This window comes from Eucyclogobius newberryi, unplaced genomic scaffold (assembly GCF_026437365.1).
Source record: "Eucyclogobius newberryi isolate DKJ021-1_F unplaced genomic scaffold, fEucNew1.0.hap1 SCAF_21, whole genome shotgun sequence".
Taxonomy (NCBI): domain Eukaryota; kingdom Metazoa; phylum Chordata; class Actinopteri; order Gobiiformes; family Gobiidae; genus Eucyclogobius; species Eucyclogobius newberryi.
Window position 1 is genome coordinate 13,752,440 of NW_027315846.1, and position 18,532 is coordinate 13,770,971.

General features: G+C 38.9%; 1 protein-coding gene across 3 annotated transcripts in view; it reads right to left on the bottom strand.

Annotated features, from left to right (window-relative positions):
* Positions 1–436: 436 nt before the first annotated feature.
* The window catches only part of babam2 (BRISC and BRCA1 A complex member 2), a 56,709-nt gene continuing 38,613 nt past the window's right edge, over positions 437–18,532 (bottom strand). For all 3 annotated transcript variants that reach the window (XM_072457988.1, XM_072457990.1, XM_072457989.1), the window contains exons 8-12: positions 6,928–7,027; positions 2,178–2,248; positions 2,010–2,092; positions 1,786–1,939; positions 437–820 (exon numbers count right to left, since the gene is read on the bottom strand). In XM_072457988.1, the coding sequence (XP_072314089.1) occupies positions 757–820; positions 1,786–1,939; positions 2,010–2,092; positions 2,178–2,248; positions 6,928–7,027 (472 nt within the window). In that variant the 3' untranslated portion in view covers positions 437–756. The remainder of the gene's footprint in view (positions 821–1,785; positions 1,940–2,009; positions 2,093–2,177; positions 2,249–6,927; positions 7,028–18,532) is intronic.

The window sequence follows — 18,532 nt, forward strand, 5'->3', positions numbered from 1 at the left end:
TAAATGGAGTTTAAACACTAATTGTGTCAATAATTGGTGAGTTTAGATAAAGCATAACATTATGATCTCTTCTGCACTCGTTCAGACTAAAGGCCTTGCAAAGTTAAGACATTGACTACGGCCGAATAGAATAGAATAATATGCGTTTGGTTGAGAGCATCATAACAGTGAGGTATCAAGTTCTACAATATTTATCCATTTTTGGCAGATTGTGTGTACTTTGACAAACTATGGGTGGGTGATATTGACAAAAATGTATATATTGATATTTCTTTTCAGAGTATCCCGACAATATAATGTTGAAACATGTCTTTGAATTAGTCGCGGTTTAATTATCAGAAGTGTGAATTGTCTGTAAAACAAATTGCAAAAGTGCAGAAAAATCATCTTAAACCCATATCTGGAAGTTTTTAATCACCTCTTTTTGTAGCACAAAACAATGAACGATACACTCGATGCTCAAATGCTGCATATCTTCAAAACAAAATTCACAATATTATCTACATTTTAATATATTGCCCAGCCATAAACAAAATATGTCTGCCAATGTATATAAAATGAGGCAGCAAATAGTTGAAGTGCTTTATTACTATGCCTATAAAGTGAAAGTGAAGGAGCAGATTAAGAGTCATCAGTTTCATGGAATAATAAACTTGAGCTTCACTCGTAGTGCAGTCAGTGCGCCTCGTCACTGCACATGTACGAGTCTTCAGGTGCACGGCAACGTGCACAAACACAGGCAGGCGTGTCATAAGACTACAGTTTCCCATTGGCAAAGGCTCCCTCCTGGAACTGAGGGATGAAGCTCTTGAAATACGCTCTGAGAGACACACAAGAGACAACAGTAGAAACGCTACAGCAAACTAACCAAATGCAGTGGGTCAGTCCCAGCCCCAGCGTGTGGTAAAGAGATGAAAGCAACGCCGTTTACTACTATAGTCCTACACAAGCTATGGGGAAATAAGAGGGAGATTTCCACGGTTGTAAGTACTGTATAAGGTAAATATAAATACACACAAAAATAAATCAAATATCAAAGGGAATGTGCAGCTTGGCTCAGGAAAACCGACAAAGCCACAAAGCACATGACAGACGGATCATTTTAAGCAGCGTTTAATTGCTTTTGCCAAGAACAAACAGAGGCCTATAGATTTTATGGGGTCATGTCAGTTTATGTACTCAGGGTGTGCCAGTACAGGGGAAACTTGAAGCCTACTGCTGTATTGCACTCTATTCACAACTTGGATAACAAGATGTATTTGTTCATTTGGATGTGAGAGAACAAACATGAGACAAATGAATGTAAACATACGTCTGTGGTCCTGGGCTCATTTACATCTTTTGTCTGGCTTAGTATAATGTGTGAAATAATGTGTTTTCAATAGTAGATTTGGGATTTATGTTTTCAAATCAGGATGCGGTTCACAGTGCACATTTAAACTCAATTACATTTGAGAAAATAACAATATGAACCGCTAAACTCACACAAGAAGTCCATACATGTCAGAATAGAACAATAGGACACTTTTGTAGAGGTTCAAACGACAAGGTTAGCAAAGTTTTCTCCTGTGTAGTTAATATTCACATATACTGACAATGGAATTTAATAATCACAACTATTTCATTTAAGGGGAAACTATTGCCACACAAGTAGAACAATATGTATTCAAGGATTATAGTCATTTCCTTCCTTTGGGCCCCTAAATTTACCACCAATTCTCGTGCCATTTACGGTACATTCGCCCAAATGTAAAAAAAACAAAAAACAAATGTAAAAATACTCACTTTGCTCTTTTGGCCATCTCGTTGCCGTCCCATCTTGGACTGTATGGATAGGATTTCTGCACCTGAGAGTATATCTGTCCGCTGCTTGTGAAGTGGTACACGGACTGGAAGGTGAGCGTGGGCTGGTCGCGGGGGAAATACAACGGCAAATCCACTACAAAACCAAACAATATTCAAGCCAGGAGAAAATATTCAAATGGTGCAGTTTAATTTAACATACTCACCATGCACTAAAACACAAAAATCCTTCCACATGAGCAACAAGGTGAGTTTTGTGAATCCCTCTGCGTCGTACTCTACAACGCCCCTGCAAACAAAATAGTTTCCTAGTTTGTTTATTGCGCTCAAAATAGTACGAATCCTTCTGACAGGTAATAACTGGATGTACTTACATTCCAAAATGGCTCAGGAAGGCAGCTATGTACTCCCTGCGTTTATGATAACCTTGGATAACATACTGCACCTGCACACGCACAAAAATAATAATGACGGGACTGACGTGGTTTTGAAAGAACAGATTATTACTCTGTGTACCTAAAAATGCTTGAAAATGTCTGTCATTATAATGAACAACTTTGTCAGCAGTCCTCTGCACTTGAGTGACACTAATTATTGGACTGAAGTGTGTGGCGAGAAACCTATTTAGAAAGGATTAAAATTTTATTACAGAACTGGAGGGAAAAAAAAGACAAAGCCAAGCAAATTATGTAACTTGAATTTACCTAGAATGTTTCACAGTTAGGCACTAAACTAGTATCTATCTCTTTGTAAAAGGAGGGGAAGGCACCAGGTGATATTAGATTCACTCATAGTAAGAATGCACATCTTTTCAAAGCATTTTTGGCAATAAAAACAATATAGGAGAGATATGTTTAATGCCATACTGTGGAACATCACAACCAAAGCAATAACATCTCCATGGAAACAAACAGTGACAAAATAATAAGAATGTGCGCTAAGACGTGAACTTTAAACCGATGTTAAATGTCCTTTCTCTTCTTATACACACATGGTTAGGTTTCTAGAAATGTTACAAAATGCAGTATTAGTAATCTTCAATCACATCAGTTCATTAGTATTTTCCCCCTCAGCACCTGTCTCAAACCCTCTGCAGCTCTAAACGCTGTGGATTCAATAATGCTAAGAGACGCTTTAACTGTGGACCTGCCCACAATGTAAACAAGGCCAAATAAGATTAAGAGATATAGACCTTTCAGCAGCTGCTTATGGTTTGACCTGAATACAAAATAACATAACACGGAGTTAATGTAGGAATATTACAGTTGATCTGATAATGTTTTAGTTAATAAAGGTAAAGATGTAGGTTTACTTTAGAGGTCTCTAGAATGAGCATATAAAAATACTAACAGCAATAAAGAATTATTATACTGATAGTGATACTAATTTAATGAGTCACTATTTGTTCCTGAGTTTATTTATTAATTATTATTTATTAAGTTCTTTTTGTAGATATTTTCTTTGTGATTCTTGCTGTTGCTTTTGGTATTCCTCGGTCTTGTCATTTTTGAGGATTTGTCGTCAAAGTTGCAATTTTTCCAATCTTTTTAGATTGGCGGAACAGTAGTAGTAGTAGTTACTTGAAGCATTTCTAGTGTATGCAGTGTTTTCGTCATGTGTTTCGCCAAGCTTCAGCAGCAGAAGTGCCCTCTGCTCTGGTCAACCACTGCTCGCTCTGATTGCCCTCTTCCCTGGGCAACCACTGCCTTCCCCGATTGCTCTCTTCCCTGGGCTACCACTGCTTGCCCCTCTGAGTAGAGTAGGAGAGGTAAATAAATGGTCACATATCTTATAATATCGTAAAAAGAACAGCAGTAATCTGTGCAGCACACAGTCTGATGACAGTGAGAGCACTTAAACACACTGTGACTCAGCTCCTGTTCAATGGTGTTTACATAGGACAGTGGAGGTGGACATTCAGATTAGCAAATGCTGCAAGGCCACTACTGACTACTCAAAAATATTCATTTAGTTCCGCTGATCGCCTGTGTGCGTTTTAGGGGAATTGCAGATACTCTCACACCCTCGCTGAAAAGGATGTCCCGCCCCCACCGTCCATGAGAGCTGCTTCGAAGGCTTTAATTGGCTGCCTGGAGGTTGGCCTGATGCAACACAGGTGATGTTGCACTGCAGGTATTCAGAGGTGCCCACGCCCAGGCATCTCTCTCTGTGCAGCCTTTGTGTTGAACTGTCTGAACATGTGCCAGCCACACAGTGATGCAACAACACCGGAAGCGCTTCCTGATATGTTATTAAGAAATGGCACCTACGCATTCATACAGACCACAAAGCCTGTCTGTTCTTTTAGCTATTAAACCAAGGTGAGCCTTTTTATTCCCTTTTCTCTGATAATATTGAGCAAGGGCCCTTAACAAATACAGATAAGACGGGAGGTAAAACATTACATGTGGCCAATATATATATGTATTTTCATTCGGGCAGTTTTCAGTGGGACAGTGTACATTAAAGGAGACTTTATGTAAAATAGAGATTTATGAGCTTTTAAACATGTTGTAACAGTGTTCCCTCCCTCTAAGTTTACTCAAGAATTTACTTTGCATGTTTGAGTAATCATGTAACATTAACTCTCTACTCTCTCGTACTTTTCTCTACTTACTTGCAGTGAATGGGTCATATATCTGAGGTACAAGTACATTTTGAGACACCTGCAGCTAGTTAAGGAGAAATGCAAAGTTTTCAACATGAAGTCAATAGACCAGTTTCTAGTGTATTACTAAGTAATGTTAGATCAATCTAGTGAACAAAATGTAAAAAAGATCTACTGGAGCACCACGTCCACCATGTTAACATTAAAACAAAATATTATCAAAAACAATGTGGGCTTGCCAAAATGAACACAAATGCATTTCAAAACAGAGTCTGGACTAAACAGACATCAGCATCAACCCATAACTATCCAGTACAAGATGTGTTACAAGCGCAGGAGAGTGCAAGTGTCACGTGATCGAACGGGTTGTAATGAAAACAAATACACGAGGATTGATAAGGAGCAAGCGTGAGCTGATTTTCATGCGCTCTTAATTTGGAGTAATATAACAAAATGAAGAAACGTGTGTGAATTAAACCCTCCACATAAAGGACACAGGAGAGCGATGTATTCACTGGAGGTTACAGTCACTGTAGCGCTGCTGAAGGATGAAAACATTTAGACAAACTTGTTTGTGCCATTTCTAAATAGTCGTAACAAACAGTCGTAACAGAAACCCATTGACCTCACAGACATGAGGAGAGCCACGACAAATAATGGCTTACGAGAATTGCTGCAGTGTGCAAACGATTTTAGTAATCAATAGCTTGAAGTAAAAAAGTTTCTACAGTATTCCTATGATTTCAACATTGCCTTGACCTTGCTTAGTCAGAGTTTAATCAATATTTTTTTGTATAGCCCTTTTAAAGTCTTATGCAAGTTTTCACTTCAGCGTTTTAGCTTCTTGGAAAGACAAATCTTTTCAAAGGGTTTAATTTTTGAGAACTGCTGATTTACAATGTATTAAAGTAAATAAGGAACGATCTGGACAGTCCCTGTCCCACACTTGTGGTATGCATTGCTTTACATTGTATCACTGCAGCTGGAGCGTCTGGAATACGTGGGTGTATGTGATAAGTGACTGCACAGGCTGTTGAAATGGATTTTTATTGCCGTTTAGATGAGCAATAGCCCTAAGTCTTAGTGTGGACAATATACTGTAGGTGTAAGGTCTTTAAAAGTTCATATTTTGATTATATTTTATAACAATAATTAGTGCAAAGTTTTTTATTTCACTATACTATAATTATGGATTAGTCACATGACAGTCACAAACCACTAACATTTTCCAGCTGACATGTCATGATGTGGCAATGGAAAAAACTCACTTTACACACCATAGGTATCCTTATCTTCACAGGAAGTGTGCTGGGTTAGTTCATGCATTTATTTTTGTACGAATCTATTTTTGTGCTGGTTCTCCTTTCTCTGTGTGTGTAATAGTAATGTTGAGTAAGAAAACCTAACAGCATTAATCACAATTTTTCAATCTAATGATCCAGATTTTCTAGAACATTTTATTTTGTCTTATTATAAAACCTAAAAATGGCTTTGAATATACATTTTATGAACCAAAACAACAACTAAACAACAAGACTTTAATCATTCTTATTTTATTTGTATATTTATTCATACAAATTCACGTAAATTCATGGGTGACCGCTGTTTGCTATGGAAACGTGTCAATGAACCAGTTTTGATTTAACTGTTTTAGTTTCAATATTACAGTTTACAAAGAACAAAATGTGCTGTGAAATAATTATCTTTTTTCTGTATGTGTCAAAAGTGATCAAACCTGATTTTCTATTAAATTGTATTTTGTATTATTAAAAACTAATACAAAATGAATTTACTTAAAAACAATACAGACTTTTAAATTGTCCCATTTAACACAAAAAAAGTAAAACGTTTTTCTTCAAGTCTGAATTCTGCTCCAAACCAGACGCAGGGAGAACATGCAGAGATGTTTACGTTAGTTGGATAAACCAGGCTCAGAAATTGCATTCAAGATCCTCTGCCATACGTAAATTTGTGCTTGTCAAGTTCCAAAAAAAAAAGACACAAAAAGAAACAAAAATGTACTAATCAAATTTCGTTGAATAATAATTACTCAAACATGTTGGTGTTGACATGGCGCTCGGAGCCTGGGGGCCATGTAGCAGACACCATTAGCTCACTTGACTCACTCACTTGTTAGCGTCCAGGTGAGACAGGACAGAGAGGGGAGACGAGGGCGATCAGTCTGCGTTATGTGTGGGTGAGGAGTGAGCGAGCGAGCGAGCGAGGGAGGGTGGTCTGGCCATGATGGGGGGATGGGCCTCTCTTTCCCCCTCCGAGCGAAAGGGCATTACATCGCGTCTCCTGCGCTGCATATTCACCTGTCAACCTGTGGGAGCTGAGGCGCAGCAGACACACTATGGAGGTCGGCCAGGACGCCCACAACACCAGACATACGTGCATCAGTACACACGTTAACAAGCGAGACTATTCACAGCACAGCCTCACAGCAGCCGGGCTAGAGCTGGGGTAAAATATCATCTGCATACATTAAACGGTGACCGATCATGTTCATGTACCTTATTGGTGAGTAACTGGCACACTTGAGGTACGTAGTCGATCAGGCATCCTCCGCCGGGGAAGGCTGGGATGTGCAGTGCAGAGGATCCTCCAAGAGCACTGACGGGAAAACAAAAATGTGTTAACTGTGCAAACCAGGGGAACACAAGGGAGTAAAATTGCAAAATCATAAATCATCATCATTTAGGGGTGGGCGGTATAGACAAAAATGAATATGTCATTATTTTTAAGATAAGATAAGCCTTTATTTGTCCCACAATGGGGAAATTCCAGAGTTGCAACACAAAGTAGGCACAGAAGTAAACTATAAAAAAACACAACTTATAAAAAAAAAACACTCTTATAAAAAAACTCTTATACTAGTGACACTCTTATTTACAGCTGTTACATGGACAGAGAATACTGATTTATTATTATTATTATTATTAGGCCCGAGCGCCACAAGCTGGCGAGAGGCCTATTAATCTCGTAAGGCCGTGCGAAGCACGGCTGCGAAAGTGCGCACGTAGTGCGCACGAAATCGAGCGCGAAGCGCTCGCCCACTTCCAAACACTCACTAACGCACTCCTCCACTCATGCACGCCCCGTGCATACTAATTAGTTGTAGGAAAATGGAACATTACCGTTGTAAACGGGCGAAGCCCGTGCAAAAGTTCGCACTAAACGAGCACTTTACATTGGGATGACGACCGCGAAGCGGTCGTCATCCCCATATAAAGCACTCATTTGCGCTAAGTAGCTCACGAATACGTTCCCCATCTCTTGCATGTTCCGTGCATATAAGCATGTAATGCAAAAATTGAACATTATTACTGTATAGAGGGCCAAAAACACAAAGTGGGCGGAGCCCACTCAAAATTATCGAAAGTACCCGTCAGTGACCAGGGACCCACACCATGAGGTAGGAAAGCGCGAGCGCTTTCCGAAAATGTATAGTTTATGATATTTGAAAAATGGGAAACATTGTTTTCGCATCGGAATATTATTCTTTCTTTCTTTCTTTCTTTCTTTCTTCTTCTTCTCGGGACCAACCCCCCTATTTTTCACCCAGTGAACATTGACGAAAAGTCACAAAAATTTGCACACCTCTAAAAATCGTGCCTCTCTACATTCTGGCTATTTCCCTTTTCTAAAATAAAAAAAATTGGCGCGTCAGCGCCACCAAATGTACCAAAAATGCATTGAGAGATGGGAAATGACCCAAAAAAAATCTGATCGTAGAATCATGAAATTTGGCGCAGAGGTAGATGGTGACAAGAGAAGTAAAAAATATTATTACGGCAACGCCGTCCCCCGAACCAAATGTCGGCCATATTACTTCAAAAATGGCTAAACATGACTTCGGAGTTTTTCCAAACGTCGTACTTTTACGAACTCCTCCCAGGGCGTTGGCCCTAAAAAGCTGAAATTTGGTGAAAATGCTACTGAGGAGTGGGACATCAAAAGTTATCCAAATTACATTGATACCTCTCACGGTCTCTGTGCGGCGAAGCCGCAAACTGTAACTAAAATTTCAGAAATCTCCCATATTTAAAATTTCTGCCGTTTGCGCAGATAAAGTCCGAATTGCGTCAAATTAGAATCAGTTGTTAAACTCTTTGCCCTAAACCTACTTGAAGTGAAATAAATTCATTTGGCGCCACAGCGCCCCCTACAGATTTTATATGGAGGTTAAATGTTTAGTTTTGCGAAATTATATGAAATTTGACACACAACTCAATTTTAGCATCCCCATCAAAAAAGTCAATGAGACCCATGTCATAATTGTTATGGCGTTGCCGTAACGATGACCGAAACCTCCCATGTTATTCCAATGGGGCCAGAACATGTTTACACTTTAGACTTTCACAAACTCCTCCCAGGGCGTCAGCCCTATTAACCTGAAATTTGGTGAGACTCATCTTCAGGACCATCAAAAGTTATCCACATTTTCATTCAAAGAGTCACGGTGTCTGTGCGGCAAAGCCGCACATTTTGCCAAGAATTCAAAATAAAATTGCTTTTTGATGGTAAAACAAAGGGGAGAACATGTGACAGCGTCACAGATTCAGCAGTAGGCGTGATAAAAGGACAATTGGGGCGCGTTAGCGCCCCCTCCTCTTGCGGCGTGGCGGCGGTGTGGCGGCGGCGTGGCGAGGGCCGATCATTGCCGCTTGCGGCTATTTATTATTATTATTATTATTATTATTATTATTATTATTATTATTATTATTATTATTATTATTATTATTATGTATCCCCATAACGATTTTATGTCAATCAAATAGAAATGTGTTCAAACATGATTTTAAACGTATTAGTTGAAGTTTAATTATCAGCCAAATGTGAAATATCTGTCAAATTCATAAAATATCACCGTAAACCCTTATTTGAAAGTAAAAAAAATATATTTAAAAACAATTTAAATCAGCGCTTACTGTAGCATTTTTTTTAAACTATTAATGATATACTCGATATTTAAATTTTGCTTATCTTCAAATCGGCATTCATGTTAATCCCCAAGATTTGACATATTGCCCACCTGTCATTTACTACTTTTGGCAACGTCCTCTACCTTGTTTTGATTGTAACGACCTCAGTGATTTGAATCCTCGATGGATCAGTTCCTCTTAAATTGACAAATTAGCTAAATGTGCAGTTGTATATATTGTAATCTGTAATCTACATTTCAACAACAAAGCAAACATGGACAATTAAGGAAGCTATATTTAATCGTACACAAATGATCAGGTAATTAGATGTTGGCAAGATTGAAGGGGAGTATGACAGATTTGGGAAAACAGGCCACAAAGAGGAGAAGGTTGAGAAGCTGGGGAGGTGGCTGAGGAGGAAGAAGAAGAGGAAGAAGAAGAGGAAGAAGTGGAGGAAGAAGAAGAGGGGGAAGAAGAAGAAGTGGAGGAAGAAGAAGAAGAAGGAAGAAGAGGAGGAAGAAGAAGAGGAGGAAGAAGAAGAAGTGGAGGAAGAAGAAGGAGGAAGAAGAAGAGGAGGAAGAAGAAGAGGAGGAAGAAGAAGAAAGAAAAAGAAGAAGAAAGAAGAAAAAGAAAAAAGAGAAGAAAAAAAGAAGAAAGAAGAAAAAGAAAAAAAAGAAAGAAAGAAGAAAAAGAAAGAAGAAAAAAAGAAGAAAAAAAAGGAAGAAGAAGAAAAAAAAAAGAAAGAAGAAGAAGAAAGAAGGAAGAAGGAGGAAGAAGAAGGAGGAAGAAGGAGGGAGGAAGAAGGAGGAAGAAGGAGGAAGAAGGAGGAAGAAGAAGAAGGAAGGAGGAAGAAGGAGGAAGAAGGAGGAAGAAGGAGGAAGAAGGAGGAAGAAGAAGGAGGAAGAAGAAGGAGAAGAAGAAGGAGGAAAAAGGAGGAAAAAGAAGGAGGAAGAAAGAAGAAAGAGGAGGAGGAGGAGGAGGAGGAGGAGGAGGAGGAGGAGGAGGAGAATGCATACAACATTTATGAAACTACACCTTATCAGATGAGGAAGAGTGTATTGTTAGGAATAGTTGAGAGGTACAATCACACAATGAACAATGAATGTCTACAACAAAAGTTGTAATGTTATGCTACAGAAGGTAAAGAATAGTAATACTGCTTTACTATAAATTGGTGACATAGCGGTAACATTCTTTCCTTTCCTTCTACTGGTTTGTTTGTAATACTGCGGTTTGACACTACAGCGTGGCTCTATTAGTGATTCGTTCATGCTAGTTTATTCAGGAAATCTGCTGCTGTGGATCCTCTATGACTGCAACACTCACTCATCTTTTTCTGATTCAAAAATAGCCCGAGGACAGGTTAAAGGTCTCAACAAAGCGCTTATTCTGCCTTAATGCTCATTTTAAAACATGGACTTTTACAGACAATTTCTTCTACGTGACATGACACGGGGCGATTCGAGTCTTCTGAGGTATAAACGCCTGTAAATGTCTATAGTATCTGACGTTTACCAGCTTCAAAATGTTGTACAAAAAGCTCATCAAGAAATATTATGTCAAATACACATAATGATAAACTCAGCCTTTGGGCAAAATAAGGTTGTCATAAGGTGAAAATGCAGTGAGCAGAAAATATCTTACCAATGCAGTTCACAATTATGCTCCTATCAAATAGATAAATACAGTACATACATGCATGAATAAATGAGGAACTGTTCTGAATGACATGGGCGCTCACTTTCAAAATATAAATAAAGAAATACTTAATTACTGGTGAATGGTAATAGGTCAATACTTCCTCTATCGGTAACTCGTGAGCTTCTGACGGTACATTCATTCTTCATTTCAAATATTTATGATTTCATTTCATTATTATTTTGTATTTTTCATTATCAAGCAACTAGGGCTGTCACTAACGATTATTTTAGTGGTCGACTAGTCAGCGATTCTTTTTCTCAATTAGTTTCCTGGTCAAACGATGATTTATTTTGTACATGGAGACTTTTTAAAGTGATCAGCAAACAAATAAAGGTTGAAATATGGGAACTGAAGTTTTCTACATGGAGAATATTTACGAATGAAGTGCATTATTGATAAAATCGTATGCGTTTAAGAGTCTGTATACTCCAGATAACGATGAATCCAAATCCAAATCCGATTATTTTCTATAGTTGATTAGTCACAATTAGCCCCTTATTTTTTGCAGCCCTACAAGCAACTAGGGCAGGACAATTAATAGAATTTGAATAGAAATCAATTTATTTAAAATCATAAGTTATATGCTGGGTGCGTTTGAGAGATCTAAAGCCAATCCTCCGTCAGTAAAAGCATGTGGACTTAATCATTGTTACTACGTGTTAAATGGCACTGATTAAAAGTATTTAATGACATGCTCATGAAATTTATATTAATATTAAAAAAAGGGTTTTTGTCACATCATTCAGCCCTTTGGTTACGTCATGTTTGCTGATCGTGAGAACATATTTAAGGGAGTATGGAGAAGGCATGTGCTGATGGGATCCTCCTCAACCAAAGATGCACATTGACGTTATGAAATATTTCAAAACTGATTTCGTGGAATAGTTGCTGCTGACTGAACTTTTGGCTTTGTAAGGGAGGTGGATTTAGTGTCACGGGAATATGACTGTTCCCTATTGGCAAATCTCCTTAAAACATAACAGGTTTTGTACTAGCCAACTTAAAAAACAAAACAAATGACAGAGCCAAACCAACTGTCAAAGGCGTCGCTATTGTCAAACTAATGTTTTCTCCAACCCAACCCCACTATTTATAGAGCTTTGTGTAAATAATTAGCGTTAGCATGTGCATTTCCCTGCTCAGCAACAAATGGCTTACTGCATCAAGCACAAGAAAGCCTTTGAAAACGAAAATCTAGCTGATGCCCATCTATCCACCCACAGGTCTAAGAATAGCGCCATATCATTCAGATGGAAATGCGTTAGAGAGGGACAAAATAAATGGTGCTGCGCTCGTCACTCATTTGTGTCAATGCCGGCCTAGGAACAAAAAAAAAAAAATGTTTTGTGTTGCCTCGGTTTTTTGGGTGGCTGAGTTACTGAAAAGAAGAATGGACGGGATTGTAATGGTCGCGTGTAATGGCACCAAAACAATTTTAGGACGTTACATGGAAACGGTGGGCTTGATTTCAGTTGAGAGTGAATCATGAGAATATGAAAAGGTGCTTTGAAAATTGGGTAAAGTGTGACAATGACATGGAAACGGATAAAATACAGTTGGGGAAAAAAAAGACAAAAAGAGAATGATGCTGGGCTCAATGAGAGAAGCATGACAGAGGGAAAAAAAACAATTCAGATTATGACCAACCATTTCCTTTTGGGTCAGATTAGATTTACAAAGTATAGTGGGAAGGAGCCACAGACATATCATCGTGCACATCCACACTCATTTGAATTATAGAAACAAAGCAACAAAAAAATCATATAAAACCAAACCCATTGGATATTTCCTGAGTAGTTTAAGAAATCAACATCAGCACTAGTATAAGACCACATTGAAATAATAAAGAAACTAAATAAACTACTATTTAGTGTTTTCTAATTACTGCCTACTGTAATTTTCTTAACTATTTTTCATTTTGGTGATGAAATCTATGCCATGCCTTAGATAGATATAGATGGAGGGAAATTCAAGAGTAACATATTTATTTCAATTCAATTTATTTTTGCAAAGTCCAAATTCACAACAGCAGTCGCCTCGCAGGGCCTCCCCAATGTGTTGATTTTTTATTTCTTTTTTTACCAACAAAAGGTTAGAGAATCAAACAAGGACATTAAACAGTCATTGCTCAATAATAGAGAACCTGATAATCCAACGTTCATAGGAAATAGGCAAATGGATAAGTGTCCCAGAGCATCCCCTGTCCTTAGACCCTCCGTCTCGCCAAAGAAAGACTAAAAATCCAGTGTGAAGAAAATAGAAACCTCTAGGAGAACCACGGTGAAGGAGAGATCATGCTACCACATGCTGTAGATGGTCCTGGGCTGACGCGCTTCCATTTTCAGATAGATACTGTAGCGTCAGTGTAGGAAAGAACTATTGGGCTGTATTGATAACAACAGTAGAGCACGAAATATAGTGCACAGGAAGGTTATTTTTTTTGGTTTATGTTCTTCATTTGGGGCATCCCATTTCAAATTATGAATGTAGTAAATATCACAGGTGTGCATGCTTCATACGAGTACTTCCTGTAAGCATAAGGGGCGTCTCTGCGTTTCCATGAGGGCCGCCCCCCGTGTCCTCCTGCAGTCTTAAGCGGTGACAGAGCTCTTAACACTACCCACACATAACAGTCATCATACGGACATGCTACCTAACACAAGCCCGGTGAGCAACTCGGCTCACTGTACGGAGCTTTACAGTAGACACACACGGGACATACAAACAGACTGGTGCATATGTGAACGTGTGCTTCAGGTGAGGGACTGCCATGTCAGACACTGGTGACAGACGCACGGGCTAAAGAGGAGAGGATTTCATTACGGGTAAAAAGACTGAAATGAATGGAAACCACCAAATTATGTCCCGCAGCAAAGTCTATACAGATTCAGAGTAAAGTTGGAAAGTCAATATTTATACTTGCTGCTAGCAAGTGCCGGTCTTAGGAATCGTTGTGGAAACATGTTTTGACTAGAAATTTTCAGGAGAATTTCTCAGTAAAGTGATGTTCCTGCAAGTGGGAAATACAGATTTTGTTATTCCAGTTGAGCAAAGGCACTAATACTTCCATATCTTTGATGTTTGTACTTACATTTAAATAATACATTTAGATTAATAGTTTTGTAAAGAAAATTCACTAATCTGGCTCTTGCTGTATTGATATGCATCACTCTGAATTGATTCCAACACAAAATCAAAATGGACAAGCTCTCGTCGAAAGCAGTCGGGAAAAGGCGTAACGTCATGATGAATATTTGAATCCGATTGGTTTACTACCATAATATAGGTTAAATATGTAGAATATGTAAAATTATGAGTTGCCGCCGAGCTCAAACCGAACAGCGCGAGTCTGACCAGATGGATTCTCAAGAATTTGTAAAACAATCATGAGAATTCATCTGGCTGGCTAGGTTAGTCATTGCTTCTTTGATAATTACCTTCATTTTGCAGAAAATCACAGGCTAAAGATTTAGAAAGAGCCCAGCAGAACATAATAGCTTTGAATATAAACCTATTTGTTTAAGTTTGACAGTATATAACCAGTGTAACACACATACAAAGCAAATATTTGATCATCTTTAATGATATATAATATATATATATATATATATATATATATATATATATATATATAAAAAATATTTGTAATCCACCCACAGGGAAGAGCCAAACGAGGCTGTGCATCTTCATTCAAAGAAAAGAAAGAAAGAAGTCATGAAAGGCACAATTTAACCTTGACGCAAGAGGTGTAATAAAGTAGAAGAGGCAGTCACACATTTCTTTCCAGCTTCAATTTCCTTTTTCTTCCAAAACAATTCTCAACCTTTAAAATAGCATTAGGTTTGTAAAAAAAAAAAAGTCATTAAAAAAAGAATGATACTATCAAAAAGTGCAGCTTTCATTTACTATTGGGGAGATTGAACAGAACATTCTACAAAACTTTCACAGGTATAATATAGTCTTGATAGTTGATTGAGTTAAAGAGGTGAATAATGTGACAGAGAAGTTTGTAATTGCGTTAAAAGTGACTGACTTGATTCAAATGTTCTGATGTTTCCGACAGCGACAAGATGCTCAGGAAAAAGATTTGATCATAATGCAAATATTTCAAAGGCTGTAAAACACCTTTGCAGACCTCTGGAGAAGGGACACACGCGGTCGCCCACGCTCACACATCCTTATAGGCACCTACAGGCAAATGCAGATCTGCAGATAAACATGAGCCCTGCACAGCCTAAAACTGTCTCTCTGTGTTGATTTTTACGGGCTCCTAAATCTGGTTTCGGGGCAGAGACGGCAGTGCCCACTCAATTCTTTTATGCAAGGCAGCAGGTTTTTTTTTTTCCGGGGAAGCAAAGACAATTCCAGCGCATCTCATGGGCACGGTGCAATCAGGTAAACAACTAGTGGAAAGTTTAAAGCTGAAGTGAGTTGGATCGGAATAAGCTGTAAGAGACACAATGCAACACAATATAATTGTAAGAACCAAAAAAAAGAGTTTTTAAAGAAAAAGTCTGGCTGTTTATGTCACATCAAATGTAATTTTACCATTCAAAATGTTGTATTATTTATTTATTTAGTTGAAAATAAATAAATACATAAATAAATTAAATGAAAGCATTCGTATATAGATTGTAATTCATAATGCTAAAAATGATTCTAATTAACCCTCTTGTAAGGTCTAAGGTGTATTTGCATAATTATCAACATTAACAGCATATGTACAAAACAATAATCTCCAGTCTATGGACAGTCATAAAATGGTCAAAAATTTACAAAACTGCATAAGAATGTTTGCATAAACAAATAATCTAATATTTTCCACATCACATCATGTTAAAACTGCATAAAGTTTTAGAACCCCAACAAAGTGTGTTAGAATTCTAACTAACCGTGGTATCATCTGCATTAAAAATACTCCTAGTTCATTAAAAAGTGTGTTTTCTTTTAGGTAGTCTGAGCGTGATTATATAATATATGAATCTTAAACAGGTAATTCTCCAAGCCGCCAAGCCACTGCAGGGTTAGAACTCTGCTAATCAATAACTCCTACAAAATGTAGCGAACACAAGGTGCAGTCACATCAAAGAAACATGAGCAGATGCAGAGGTCTGTGCTGTACATTAATGGTTAAAATGTGGGTGTTTCAACATTTTTTTCTCCATGTTTCTGCACAATAAAGTAAAACAGCAGAAAGCGGCGACTCAATAGGTAAAAAAGGAGTGAATAGAAATCGAGTTATAGCTCTGGGGCAAGTTTGCTTTCAAAGTTCTCAGATCTGCACAGAGTGAAAACGTGAAATCAAACAACCCAAGAGTGATGGGAGACTCAAAGACGGGAAGAATAGAAAGATAGAAAACCATCCATTTTTTCCATTGGAGCAAGAGACAACCTTGCAGAGTCGAGCACACCAATTCTCGGTCTTTCAAGTCCCACTCACACTGGCTTCCCTTTGAGGATCAGCCAGAGGGATCAGCGGAGGAGAGGAAAACAGAGGGATGGGAAAGAGGAGAGGGGAAGGAGACGCATGAGGAAATGAGCAACGATAGAGAGCAGGATACAGGGACAACCGGAGTTAAACGCTTTACCAGTGAGAGGGGCAGGGTTACAAGGAGAGGCCTGCAGATGGCACAGGCTGGGGACAAAATTACAGGACGAGGGATCAAAGGAAGAGCGGATATAAGTAGATAGAAATAGCAGCCCAATAAAGCCAAGAACTTTGATATTTATCAAATCTTCTTTTATGGACGAGTCAAGGTATTAGGCTGCAAAGGACAACATAACCCCCCATATAAATGGTTGCTCTTTATTAAATGGGCACTTTCATTACAGCAATATGCCAGCTGTGGACAGGACACACACGCACACGTCTGTTTTTGTTTTTACAACTTTGAGCTGTCAAATTGCAACTAATTTAAATCATGACAATAAATAAACTATTATGTGGAAACCAGAATACACTGCAGACGGCAAAAAGAATCACAAATGGTTACCGTGTAGTGTCCCTTTGCTCTACCTTACTCCTGCTTTAACTGAACAACATAGCAAGAATAAAAATAAACAATTCCTTACGCACATAAAGCTGTGTGTGTAAAACAGAATAATCAAAAGCTCTTCTATGTATGAAGTCTGTCAAACATAACACAGGGGAAGAGCAGCGCGGTGAAATAAATGCGTTTTCCTCTTCACTTGGGCCCATGCAAAATAATGGGCACCAAAGGCTAACAAGGGTCAGCAAGGACAAATAGAGCTAAAATATCTGCATAAACAAGCAGCAGAGGCTAACACACATCAGTGTGCCAAATTAAGTATCAACGTCGAGTAGAAGGCAGCGCGAATGCACTGATGCGTGAACATGTAACACACATGCGATCGTTTGTCTTCAAACAATTGCGGAGCCATACATTGTAGCCCCGGGTCATGAATTAGCACACTCCCACACAGCTGAAAAAAGGTGCACAAACGTTTGTACTGTGGCAGATTCATCCGGCCTTCATATGTATATGTGCAAATAGAGACAACACGAACAGGCAACATCAGGCAGAGGAGGAGAACAGGGCTAAATGTGTTTGGAGGCTGGCATTCTAACAGACTTTACAGTGTTTTATAGCCTCAGCTCACGCACTCCCTCCGCCACCATGGTCGCCCTGCTCCACTGCCTTCAGCCTGCTGCTGTCTGCTCCTCTCACACTACAGGCCCAGCGCACTGCCTCCAAGAAAAGCTCCAGTCACTGCAGAGACAGGTCTGGAACCATGTCAAGGTCACTGTCACGCACAAGCACAGCACAGCTACAAGATGTTACAAGTTTAGTAACTGAATTTAAAGGCAAATTAAAGTAACTTTTTGGGTTGTCTGCTTACCTTCATGAAGATGACATAACATTGACTTTACTTTTTCTTTTTTTTTTAAACAAAAAACAAAAACAGGAATTAGTGTGAGCAGGATCCAGAGACCAGGTGGCTACTGCTTGTTTACAGAGAGATGGGCCGTGGAATATATCTGACAAAACAGTGACATTTCCAGGGCAACAAGCATTAGAAGAGTTTAAAAGTGCAACACACTTTGATTTTAAAGCGTTAAAAATTTTACTGTTTCTGTCACACAACACTAAGCTCCTGATATGTTTACAATGTATGAAGTCTGAGAACAGCAAGACTATAGACAAATGTGATCTAAAAGGACATGTTGAGTATTCAGGAAGCAATGTATTACAATGGAAGAGCAGAGAGCACGAAGGGGAAAGGACGAAGTGCGGCCAGACAGTGCGAGGCGGAGGAGGTGGAGAAGGTGGAGGAGGAGGAGGAGGAGCGGGCAGCAGAGTTCCTAACCTGGTGCGACGGTGCGTTTGCTTGTAAATAAACATCAGCCTGAGATTATTCCAGGCACGAAAGCCCAAACCGAGCGGCCCTGAGGTCAGACTGGGCCCATACCTGGCACACACACGCACGCACACATTGGGATTGCATACTTTTTGAGGACATCCCTTTTTTA